Source organism: Xenopus tropicalis, chromosome 2 (assembly GCF_000004195.4).
Source record: "Xenopus tropicalis strain Nigerian chromosome 2, UCB_Xtro_10.0, whole genome shotgun sequence".
Lineage (NCBI taxonomy): Eukaryota > Metazoa > Chordata > Amphibia > Anura > Pipidae > Xenopus > Xenopus tropicalis.
In genome coordinates, this window is record NC_030678.2 from 122,306,573 (window position 1) to 122,319,956 (window position 13,384).

The 13,384-nt window shown below is 39.4% G+C and overlaps 2 protein-coding genes across 5 annotated transcripts in view; one reads left to right on the forward strand and one right to left on the reverse strand.

Annotated features, from left to right (window-relative positions):
• The window catches only part of dnajc3 (DnaJ heat shock protein family (Hsp40) member C3), a 96,753-nt gene extending 84,684 nt beyond the window's left edge, over positions 1-12,069 (reverse strand). Inside the window, 4 exon segments of one of the 2 annotated variants that reach the window (NM_001011485.1) lie at positions 5,553-5,627; positions 5,948-6,072; positions 6,636-6,746; positions 11,648-11,873. In NM_001011485.1, the coding sequence (NP_001011485.1) occupies positions 5,553-5,627; positions 5,948-6,072; positions 6,636-6,746; positions 11,648-11,729 (393 nt within the window). In that variant the 5' untranslated portion in view covers positions 11,730-11,873. 2 annotated transcript variants of the gene reach the window in all.
• Positions 12,070-12,157: 88 nt separating this feature from the next.
• Positions 12,158-13,384, forward strand: part of dzip1 (DAZ interacting zinc finger protein 1) — a 30,273-nt gene continuing 29,046 nt past the window's right edge. Inside the window, exon 1 of one of the 3 annotated variants that reach the window (XM_031896073.1) lies at positions 12,158-12,328. In XM_031896073.1, the coding sequence (XP_031751933.1) occupies positions 12,326-12,328 (3 nt within the window). In that variant the 5' untranslated portion in view covers positions 12,158-12,325. 3 annotated transcript variants of the gene reach the window in all.

Here is a 13,384-nt window from a genome sequence, read left to right on the forward strand (position 1 = left end):
AGTGAGGCATTATAGGAACTTTTTTTACAGAGCTCAGCGTTTTATTCTCCTGTTTGGCTTCTAATCATCTGAACAGGTGAAATATGGGGAGACTTAAGGGCACTATTGAAGGTATGCCTGAGATTAACTCCTTCTCCTTTAAAATTGGTGGTATTAAATCTGTATAAATCAATATTACAGTGTTTGAAAGTTTGAGAAATATGTACCTAGCGTGTAGCATGATAGTCAACCCTAACTGGTTAGTCCTGTAGGGATCAGGCTGACCAGCATTTTTCTATGAGGCAAAAGATTTTATCTGGGAGTGTCCCTTGTGACCTCCACTGAGTGTAATAAAGGCAGGGAATAAGTGTAAACAGCCCTCACATGACAGATTAGACTAGGGAAAAGACCAATTAAGTAAGGATTGGTCAGTGCAAGATGAGGTCTTAAAAGTAGTTGGAGCAAAATACAGATAGCACTTGGTAACTGAGCAATTCTAAACTCTGCCGATAAAAGTATATTGAGATTAGTGCCCTAATGGGACCCCACATGACAGGAATAGGGTAGAGTAAAAAAAATAATTTGAGACAATCTAGAGGTGCCACAGATGACAATGTTGCAGAACTAACTGTGCACTCTAAGGGGCACATTTATTAATCCATGAACGTCCGAAAAGCGTCCGAATGCGTTTTTTTCGTAATGATCGGTATTTTGCGACTTTTTCGCAAATTGTTGCAAATTTTTCGAGCGCTCAATACAGAAAAATCGCGACAATTCGTGAAAGTCGTAATGGCTATGCAAAAGTCGCGACAATTCACGAAAGTCATAATGGCTATGCAAAAGTCGCGACAATTCATGAAAGTCATAATGGCTATGCAAAAGTTGCGACAATTCGCGCAAGTCGTAACGGCTACGAAAAAGTTGCGACGGTGACGAAAAAAATCGCAAAAATACGAAAAAGTCGCAAAATGTTCGTTTCCAATCCGATTTTTTCCCATTCGGGATTCGGATTCGTGGATTAGTAAATCAGCCCCTAAGTAATGCATGAATCTTAGTTACTGGTGCTTGCATCATTATAATATAGACACAGATGAACATTCTGATTTTTAAAAATTCTACAGCTTTTAATTGGATGTGTGACAGTAGCGTGACATGTAGCTGACTTGTAGCTTAGCATGCATGACTTCTTGGGCTGCAGCAGGTCTCTCTGACCGTTATGTATAGTCCATCACTAAGGCATGAATATAAAATATCAGTGCCTATCTTATACACTCATGCCATCTACTGGAAGAAAACTAGACTGATTTCTGTTTACTTATTCATGGTGCTACTTGGATTCTGATAATTAAAATCAAAAATATTTATTGTATTTAGTATGCTGTTTAGCTACAACAGATAACTATACTTATTCTACAATAGGATATAACTAGAACAACAATATTTGTGATTATTCTTCTTTTAGACAGTTACTGGAGGTCACCTAAACATTAGCTGATGTTTTCTTACAGTAAAATCATACACTTTACTTTAAACATTTAGAGCCCCTTTAAATGAAAACTATACCCCCAGAATGAATACTTAAAAGGAGAAGGAAAGTCATTTTGGCATTTTACTGCCAATAGATTCGCCACATTAGTGCCACCTAGAATGCAATATTTATTCAGCAGAAAGCTTTACCATACCTGAGTAAAGAGCCCTAGAAGCTCTCTCCGATAGCAGCTGCCATTTTATCTTGGTGTTGGTAGCTTCCTGCTGCAGTTATAGCCCTTGGAAGCTCAGATCACACATTCCTAAGGGCGGGGGTTCTTATGGGATGTGTGCTATGGCTTGTTTGTGTGCACTGTGAATCTTACAATCCTAGGAGGTGGCCGTTAATTCTTAAAATTACAATGGCACATACTATTAAAAAAGTATATTTTCATAAAAACGGGTTATTTAGATGAAGCAGGGTTTTACATGAGTTTTTTAAGCAATATATTTTTATAGAGACCTACATTGTTAGGGGGTATAGTTTTCCTTTAAGATCATGCCAACAGCAGGAGAATTATCTGTCTAGACTACCATCCCTTTACAAATGCTATAGATTTGTGGTAAGGGACAGACACCCACAGCTGTCATGTCTATTAGTGCATGCTGTCCCCTCTGCCTGCAGAACAGTCTTGAACATTCTAAATTGTTTTGACAAGGGGCACATGGCTCTTACATTTCAGACAAAATCTAATCCTCATGTAAAAAAAAATTGTTAAGATTACTGGAGGTGCAACTATAGGAGACGCAGACCCCTACAGTGACAGGTAAGGAGAGGGTGCAGGTTACCCATGATTTGTACCTACTTTTTTATAGGCTGGTACTGTTGATGCAGTACAACTTAAGTTAAGTTGCTAAAATATACAGAAATACTACACACTAAGGGGCACATTTATCAAAGTATGACAGGTACAAAATAAAAAAAATCGCATTTGGTCGTACTTTGCATATTTTCTGTGACTTTTTCGTACATTTGCGCAAATTTTTTGTACAGAGCCGAGTACGAAAGCTTCGGTATTGTGTGCAGAGTGCTATTGAGTCCTATGGGAGGCTTCCAACATCATGCACAGAAGGATCAAAGTCGGAAAGGTTTTCCCGCCGTATACGATCGATCAATATGAAAATTTTGTGACTTTTGGATCGGCAATACGATATCGCGACTATTCCGATTTTTCGTAAGCATTTTTTTTATTTTGCGATTTATTGTATCTAATCTGAATTTGTCCCATTTTGGGATTCGAACTCGTACTTTGATGAATGTGCCCCTAGGTGTGAAAGGACTTATTCTGCCTACCTGCGCCTCAAGCCCTTTCTTACCTGCTATGGCTCTCCCCCCCCCCCTAAATTCTTAAAGCATAAATGCAGATCCTACACAGAATGCTCCCAAGTGACCCAGGTTACATGCCCTCAATTGAGCTCCAGGCTCAGTGCCACCTCATAAAGAGACTTCATCATCCCTTGTTTCAATCAGCATGGTTATTAAAACTGCATAATATACACAAGTTATTTGCATAATTTTAACTACTCAAGTGTACCACAGATATGTAACTGCAAAGTCCACGGAGGTGTAAAATTATGGTAGTACTTACAGCGATGCCATGTTCTCACTGCACACGCTCAGTGGGTCAACATTACATCTTATACACTCTATTTGGAAACAAGTGGTAAATGCCTAACTTTCTGTCTACAGAGAAAGGGCAGTAGGCTCTATACGCTAAAACGTTTTTTTTGCATAATAGAAGAAAACGCAAGTCTAAGCAACTTTCACATATATTGTTAAAATGGTTTTAAGGTAATAATAAATATATATGTGAGATTTTTTTCCAATTAAAAAAAAAAAAAACCTGAAATGTTTTAATTTCTATAGAAAACACTCACAGCTTATATTCATACACTGGGTGAGATGCAGACAGGTTCTTTTAGTGTTGGAGCTTATCAATACAGTGCAGGGATGCTGATTAGTCCATAATATTTTGCAAGGGGAAAGTTATGGAGATGATTAATGGCTTTGCGTGCCTTCAGTAGATTTCCAGACACTTACAGATAAGGTGCATCTGTTTGCAAAGCTAATATTTTACTGAACTTGATAAAATATCGTTAATTTTAGCTACAAAAGAAAAATATAGCCAATGTACACACCAACATTTAAATTATTTTTTAACATTAGTACCTGAAATTAAAACATATTTCCATGTATTATAGCTATGCACATTTAACAAGCCCAGCACCAATATCGCTTTGCATCTTCCATTTCATAATCGGAGGGCTAACAGAGTAAACGCTGTGCAAATATATAAAGATTGAATCAGGTAGAAAATTTCCATGTTTTAAGTTATTCCAGTACTGTATTCTAATAGTGAGTAAAGGGAAGGACAGGGTATGTGTAGTAGCAATTGATGCCTTAACTTCCATCAATATCCAGGGGCCACTGACACACCCAAAGGGTTGGCAACCCCTACCTATGTGAGAGCCAGCAGCATAAATATAGACAAAGTACACACATTGCAACTGCTGGGGGGCACAGGAAGTATAAGGGCACTGACTGATCTGCAGTCGAAATACAGGTTTATTAAAGGAGAAGAAAGGTCTGCAGAAAAATGCAGCTCCCAGCACAGGTCCCCATCGCTTCTCCAGAATCTAACCTAACACTATCTCTGGGAGAAGCAGATTTTTTTTTTTTTAACTTAATACATGTAATTCATAATAATTACACTGCTTACTTTATCATAATAGTTTATGTATGTGAGTTTATGTAGGTTGTGTGTGGTGGGTTTACTTCGAAGGGTTGAACCTGATGGACTCTGGTCTTTTTTCAACCCTATGTAACTATGTAATACATCTAGAGAGAAAAGAAAAACACCATAACTTAACATAACTTGTAGCTCCCCAAAAAAAAAAAAAAAAATACCCCAGGCACATCAAACATAACAGTAAATTATCAAGACCAGAAATGTTCTTCCATATTTATTGAGCTTCCTGTATTTATCTTCTTTCCGAAATATTTCTTGGAATTGCTATTTCATATTCTAAATTACTGCTAACTTCTCTCTTTTGAAAAGCAAAGCAGCATGAAGCTACCAACCACCTTTACTTCACTGCAGGTGTGTATAAACCATATCTCTCAAGGACTCTGCATAACACTGTCCAGGATAAGAGAACTGCACAAAAAGAGTTTTAATTAAAGTAACTCAGTTGCAAACCAGAAAAAGGGTTTTAGTCAGATAAAAGCAAGATATATCTTTTTGGCAAGTTCAAATCAATATACGTGGAAACAGATTATGGTGGTTAAAACATTAAGTTGTGGGGCTGTTTTTTATATAGCACAAAAGACTGGGCCTTGTTAAAATAGAAAGAATGCATGGTGCAAAATACAGGGGATGATTTATTATGCACACTAATAGGTTACAATGGTATATAAAAATACCAGTACAGCTATCCAATATACAAAGAGGCACATTTATAAAAGTACGATTGTTTCCGAATACAAAAAAATTGTATTTTTTTAAGTTTTCGTACTGTGTGTATTTTTTGTGACTTTTTCACACTTTGCGACAATTTGCACAACAAAATCGTATTTGTCACAATGAGTACGAAAGGATCAAAGTCAGAAAGGTTTTTCCACCGTTTACGATTGTTCGGATACAAAAATTCTGTGACTTTCAGAATGCCATTACGATATTATCGTGACTATTACGATTTTTTCGTAAGCATTTCGGATCATCAGAAATTATTGTATTTAATCCCATTTCGGGATTTGAACTCGTACTTTGATGATTCTGCCCCAAAGAAAAATCTATCACTACAGAATCAAATACAGTAATTAAAAGGGCATAAGATTAGGGTGGTTTCTTTAATTTTACCATCCTTTTACATTATTTTCTTGTATGAGTATTATTTTAATGAACTGTAATGACAGTTTAGTTTTAAACAAAAAAGAGCATTTCTTTAAAGAATTGTCTGTTGACTTTTCTTATTCTGAATATGTAGGAAATCAGGATTCTGTCAAGTGTTGCATAACATTTACCCATGTTTAAACTGTAACTTACCACCTTCTTAAAATCCTCTTCTGCCTCATCAAGTTTCCCCTGCTTTAATAGTAAGTGTCCTCTCTGTACTCTTGCCTGCAAAATGTACAATACATTGATTACAAAGAAGCACAGCACAACAGGTAATGTTTTAAAAATAGAAAACACACAAAAAATTATGTTAGGACAAAGCCACCCAGTCGTTATAGCTAGAACTATTTGCTTAGAGCTATAAAGCAGATTCTGTCCTCTTTAATCTCAAGCTCAGATGTTGGGCTATGTAGATGTTATTGTTTTATTCTTATGGAAATGCACCATGGGGCCTGGAGAAATGTAATTGATACTCTGTATAATGAATAATGGTATTAAGGAATCTTGAAAATACTTTAAGCCAAAGGTTAAGAAATATTACATACTGAAGTGAAGTCTGGCTTTAGCTCAATCACTTTGCTTAAATCTGGAATGGCAGCTTTAGATTTGCCCATCGCCAGGTATACTGTTGCTCTTCTGTAATAGGCGACATAGTTATCTGGGTCTCCATCTAAAAAAAAGAAAAAACAAAATGAAAAAAAAAAAAACCATCAGACATGCAGAAATGATGTATTTGTGGGTTTTACACAGTATTTAAGCCTTTGATTGAATACCCACCCCTATATCCACTTATAAAGAAGATTTTTTTTCCCTAAATTGGCTCACTATATTAAAGTGGCACAATATATATCAAGTCAACAAATCAAGTCATACATGATTTCTTTCATCCAGTCTCTTATATTTATTTTTTATCCTGTGCATTAAATATATTGAATATACAGCTGAGTAACTGTCCTGTGCTAGTGCCTGGGGTTAGCCAGAAATGCAATGCTTTCAACTGACATTTAAGTCTGGGGGGGGGATTCACTTAGCCCCGACACCTGGCTCTTAGGGAGGGGGCAATAAAATAATAAAATTAAACATTTTGCATCCATTTTCCTTTATCTATATGTATACCCCATTCACCAATACACTAGCATGACAGGCACTTTTACATAATATACAATTACCTTAAATAACATCAGTGTTAAGAAACCAGTGAAAGAAAAATATATTGATGTAAAAAATACACACCAATAGCAGAATGAAAATGAGATAAAGCGTCTGCCAGTTGTCCAGCTGCTAATAATTTTTTCCCCATTTCAAGATGTTTGTCAACATCAGCATTTATTCCACACTCCACACCTACAAGGAAAAAAAACACATTACGTAAGCCATTTGCCATCGGTTCAGTTGCCCCATAAATTGATTTTTCATGTGGTAAATGAAGAAATTATTATACTGACAAATAACACAATTATCAATTCAGTTTTGCAGGAACCATTGAAGATGCACAATGAGCATGGTCTACCTGTTTTTTCATTTTAGATAAATAGTTCTGTTTTTATTGGTAAGCATAGTAACAAAATCTAACTACACCTAGATTACTTTTATACTACTACTTGCCAGTTAAAATATTGCCAATGTACCTAATTTCTCACCACTTTTCCCTCTGTGTAGAAATTATTTACAGACTTCCTGATAACATTTCTTCATGGCTACATCATTTCCTTTTCTATTAAATCCTTTATTATTTTAAAATTTAATGTAAACATTGATAGACCAAGCATCTAAACTACCCCTAAAATTCTAATCTCTTTCTCTTTCACACTTGCCTAATATTGTTCACAAATTGAAACAATCAACTAGACACAGATATTCCCAGAATAGTGAATATACAAACTAGTTAACATCTGTTCCTCGCCCTGTTCTTATATAAGTTGTTGACCAGGAAAATATGTTGCAATATCAGTAGGCACACACAAACTTACATGATTACTAACATAAATCATTACTCTGCTATGGTTCATTAAATTAAAGACACTATTTGCCAAGGAGTTTGTATGTACTGATGTGATTCTTGTGTGCTCCATCCCGAGCCCCAAACATGCTACTTATCTGCTGATTCTCTTCAAAACGGCAAATATTCCAGACATGGCTTTCTTAACAGGCAACAAAACTCTTATCTAAAAATACTATTCTTAAAGTAGCTGATCCCATGTGCCGTGACTCCAGATGCACCTGACTGCAGCTTTGCCCCAATAGCCAAGAATTCACCACAGTCAATTTTTAGATAAGGGATTTCATGCCTGTAATATGGGATAATAATATATTTCTGTTGCACTAATCTGCTAAAGGAGACAGATGATGTGGGAGTTCAATAGATCTATATTTAAAAGCACCTGTGCCCATTTACCTTGCTGCTTAGAGTCCCTGTAATAAACACTGTTGAAGCTTTTAGCGTGTAATCATGCCAGCATTAGTCTAATTGCTGGTATCAGTTTGTAAACACAAGCAACTGAAACTGTTCCCACATCAATACAGGTAAACAGACACAGAGAAAGTTGCTTTTCAGCAGTACAGTGTTCACGCCCTTTGTGAATAATAAACTTGGTATGCGAAAGCTGCTGTATATTCCCAGCATCCTCTGTAAGAATAAGATAGGATTTATTTACTGTAGGTAAATAGCAGCAGGAATACTGAGGGTTTTAAAGACTGCTACAACTGGTAATGATTAAAAACACAGATGCTTAAACACAGAGATTTATAATAATCACAAGAGGAAAAATTGTAACTTTAAACTTCAATAACAGGTTTGGATTTTTTAATTTCTGAAAACAAAAACACAAATGATACAAATCTGGGAGCCTAATACCAATAATACTACTTCATATATAATATAGTCCAAATTACACAAAAAGAGGTACACTGTAATTCTTCACACAGGCTGCCTTCTCTCCTGCTGTGTGTGTCTCATTTGACAATTAATAATCAGATAAAACTTGTGATGTTATTATTCTGGCAGATCTCAGCAGGCCTTTGCATAGCAAGACAGTGTAAGGGGCTGATTTACTTACCCACGAACGGGTCGAATGGAGTCCGATTGCGTTTTTTTCGTAATGATCGGTACTTTGCGATTTTTTCGTATGTTTTGCGATTTTTTCGGATTCTTTACGAATTTTTCGGATCCAATACGATTTTTGCGTAAAAACGCGAGTTTTCCTATCCATTACGAAAGTTGCGTAAAAAGTTGCGCATTTTGCGTAGCGTTAAAACTTACGCGAAAAATGCGCAACTTTCGCGTAAGTTTTAACGCTACGCAAAATGCGCAACTTTTTACGCAACTTTCGTAATGGATACGAAAAACTCGCGTTTTTACGCAAAAATCGTATTGGTAACGAAAAATTCGTACAGAATCCGAAAAAATCGCAAAACATACGAAAAAGTCGCAAAATGTTCGTTTTCAAGTCGGAACTTTTCCAATTCGGGTCGGATTCGTGGGTTAGTAAATCAGCCCCTAAGTGTCTGTGGGACTAAGATCACATCAGACCTTTATGTATCTCCACAGTCATGGTTGTCACTGTCAATCTAACTGCCTAAATTAGGACCAAGTCTGTAGCATGTTGAAACTGCAGAAGGATAAGTTCAGCAGAGTATTGCACCAATACATCTGATTCCTACAGACTCAAATTGCAAAACATTTTGTGTGACAATGCACATAAACTTAACATACCAGTCCAGTTTTGTACAGCTAAAGATTAAGGATGCACCAAATCCTTGAACCCTTAAACTCCTGCAATTTTAGGCTACATGAAAATGAAAAATGCTGATTTTTTTTAATGTGCTTAGTTTGTTTCAGGAATTTCACTCAATGTACATGCAAATTGGGGCTCAGATTTGATCCTTCATGTAGGATTCAGTATTCAGCCAAATAAAGGAAAAGTGGATTTGGTGCCTCTATACTAAAAATGAATGTTGAGTACCCCAAAATGCATATGCTGCACTAATACAGTATGTGTTTTTTAGATGTAAATACGTGCATGTTTGTGACTTTAACACATATATCTCTATTTTATTGTATTATGAACATCAGTTCCCTAATGTGTTTAGGTGCACTCAAACCTATACCTCAACCACAAAAAAAGCCCAGTGTTACAGCTTTTACAGCATGCAGGATTTCTGAAACAAACCAGTTGTTCTTACTTTTTTGGCAAATTTGACTTATCAGTTGTTTTTCCTGACTGACTATAGATCTAGCTCTTCAAGTAGCAGATCAAACATACAGATTGGCCTGTGTGTGGCATGCACCAGGCCTTTTTTAAAAACAGAAATGACTATAAACAAATTTCTCTACTTGCTAAAAGAATGGATTGTGCCCAATTGTACAATATGTGCAAAAAGGTTTCATTTTTCCATCTTAACAGAATACATACTCTTTGTTGTGTTAAGGGATGATCCAGGACATTGTACTGCTCCTCTTACCTGACTGATGAGCCTGTGGGCTTATCCACAGGTGCCCGTGCAACTGTGTATCGGTAACTGATTGCTTTATATGTTACTCTGTATGTCCAATGTATGTAACCCACTTATTGTACAGCGCTGCGGAATATGTTGGCGCTTTATAAATAAATGTTAATGTAATGTAATCATTCCCAGAATGCTCCCACCCCTCTCCTGACTGCTGAGTGGGGATCTCCATGAGACTGCAACTAACTTTGCAGATTGCCACTTAGCCATTGCTCAAAAATACACCCTGTGTACTCTTACAGCTAAAATGCAGCAATCAAGTAATGTTTATTGATCTACATTAATCTCATTCCATGTAAACAGGGCACTTTTTGAGCCTAAGTAAAATGATGAGGCACGGTTTCCAGAGAAAAACAAAATCTTAAATCTGAAAGTAAAGGTCCCCATTCATGGGCCGATTCTAGCTGCCGATATCGGCCCCTTAGACCAATTCGGCAGCTAATCGGCCTGTGTATGGCCACTACCGACGAGCCTGCCCGACCGATATCTGGCCTGAAATCGGACAGATAACGATGGGCAGGTTAAAAAATCTAGTCGGATCGGGGGCCGCATCGGCTCGTTGATGCGGTCCCCGGACTGACTTTGCCTATACCCGTCGTTATAATATGATCATTTGGCCCTGAGGGCTATCGGGAGAAGATCTGCTCGCTTGGCGACATCGCCAAGCGAGCGGATCTGAAGGTGTATGGGCACAGATAACACCCTCATGGTGTTGAACTACACAACCAAGTCCACAGTGAAGAACTGGCTGGAAAACCCACCATATATAAGACCTTCTTTTCACACTGTAACCCACCGTCTGCCCAAAAAGAATGGGGAAAATATTGCTACTGGGGGGGGGGGGGGTACATCACCCAACCGGGTGATACCCTACAATGCAACAGGCAATATTAAGCCCACTTAGAATTGGGAAGATGTTAAGGGCGGGGGGGGCGGTAACTCAACCCAACGGTAATACAATAAGTTAGCTACACTAAATTACTTTTTACACTGAAACTAAGTGCCGGCCAAAAGAGAATGGAAAAATAGTTACTGGGGGGGGGGGGGGTAGTACCTCACCTGACAAAGTGATCCCCTACAATGCAACAGGCTAAAGGTAGCCACACATGTTCAGATATTAATCTTCTTCCAATGTTCAGATATCAGATATCATCATACATTTAAATGCAATGATCTGAAACTAACTTTCAGACTAAAATTGTGGGATAAAGCCCTAAAAATAAATATTGGAGGATGTTCTGGCAGACACCAATTGTACGAAAGTGACTTCCATTGTAGGTCCCCAAGGATATCATCAGGTACACAATACAGGCACAGATTTTATCATTACGTGACCAAAATTTTCTAACCTGGATGATCAGCTAAACTACCAATCGCCCTTGTACGAAAATTATGTGTATTTTAATTCTGAGCCCACACGGTCTGAAAATTGTATGAAACTAGGTATTATAAAATGTTATTGGTACGTGTATTTGCCAGTTTTAGTTAAGCCCACTACGCTAGCCACTGGCACAGCTTCTCTGGTCACCACTGACTGAAGCTTCAGTAGAGAGAGTTAGTGGTACAGGTAAGAGAGAGTTATGCCTTATCACTAGCATATGCCTGTATGTCAGGAAACTGTAACTATATGCATGACACATGCCTGCAGTCTTATCCTGGAAGTACCTGGCCTAATCATATTCTGGAATACTCAGAGCCCTACAGTCCACTTCATACGGGGGACAGCTGTCTCTTCTTACCTTCATACTGTAGATCAAACAGGACCAGCAAGAACGGGAAAAATGACAGGAGCTTCTGGGCACTGGCGCTGAGGGACACCATGCTGGAAAGAGAACCAGTGCCTTGCCTGTATGCACAAGGGAATACCAGCTGGCTGGTAGCTCAGCGGGTTCGTACCAAGCAATGCCAATTCCTCCAACACCAATTAACTACGCGTCTGTACAGTCTATAAACCCAACATATCCCTCTGGACTCAAGTAACTGAGCGCTCAGCAGCACTTCTACTAGTTCCCAGTAAGTTGAGCCCTGGTCGTGGTGAGCTGCAATTGGCCTGAATACTGAGTTGCCCGCCTCCTTCTTCCCATTGGCCAACGTGGAACGTCGGCCTGAGAGAAGGGATGTGCTACGCCTGTGAACGTCCCATGTCTCGCTGCTCATCCCAGCCCGTACTGCGCAGCTGCGCCAAGGGATTCCGCCACGTGAGGTAATAGTGGGCGTGTCTTGGCGTGCTTTGAAAACGAAAGAATTCTGGCTAAGGGTTTGTGGGTGGAGCGTTTCTTGGTTGTCATGGCGACGGAGAAGACCACCCGGACTCCCCCCTGCTTACTGGTTTGTACGTTGTTGATAGTGCCCGGATGCAGAGGAAGCTCTGGAGGAGGAGGAGAGGCTGCTCTGGCGAGTGAGCGGGAGGAAGGAGAATGGTGAGAGTCATGGGGATTGAGTAGGGTCGGGTACAGGAGAGAGCAGTGAGGGGTCGGGTACAGGAGAGAGCAGTAAGGGGTCGGGTACAGGAGAGAGCATTGAGGGGGAACCTTTGTTTCGGAATTTGCCTGGAGGCTATGGATTTTGCCTGCCTCCGAACCAGTTTTCCCTCAGTGTAACTGTATTTGTGATTTAGTACTTCCCAAGGTACCAAATAGCAGTGCGTTGGTTGCACTGAGGCGGTGTGGGAAAAATATCAAAGTTTAACTTCCAACTCGCCCCCCCAGTCCTATAACCGTGCGAGTGGCTGCTCGGGGTGTGCAGCATCTACTGTGAATAATGTGCCGCTAGCCCGAAGGAATGCTGCTGCTGCTGCTGTGTTGGAAGGCGCTGCTGTATAGGAAGGTACCGCGGTCTTGGAGACTATGGCAGGGATCCCCAACCTGTTTTACTCGGCAGCTACACTCGGATGTACAAAGTGTTGGGGAGCCACACAAGCATGAACATTGGGGGCAGTGTCGGACTGAGCCACCGGGATACCGGGAAAACTCCCTGTGGGCCCAGGTGTCAGTGAGCCCTCCTGCTCCTCACCATTTGGCCTGCTTCATGATCATTCCCTATTTCTAAATGGGAACAAAGAAGAGAAATAGATGGAAGAATAGATGCTAGCATGTAAATAAGAGACTAGGAGAATAATACTAATAATAAAGAGGTTGTGCAAGGAAAGCAGGACAAATAGTTTGGAGAGTGGGCCCATGGTCTAAGGTTTCTGGTGGGCCCCTGAGGTCCCAGTCCGACACTGTTTGGGGGTGCCAAATAAGGGCTGGGATTGGCTATTTAGTAGCCCTATAAGGACTGCTGGCCTGCAGGAGCCTTTGCATGGAGTAAAACTGTCTCTGCTTCCAAAGCTTGCTTCCACACCAGAAATGTAAGAATGGGCACCTGCATTGGTCACTGCACTGTGGTATTGGAAGGCAGGACACTGAACTCCAGCAGCAGCAAAGTACAGAGAAGTGACTGAAGGAAATCAGTAACCAGGCTCAGGATGCATGCTT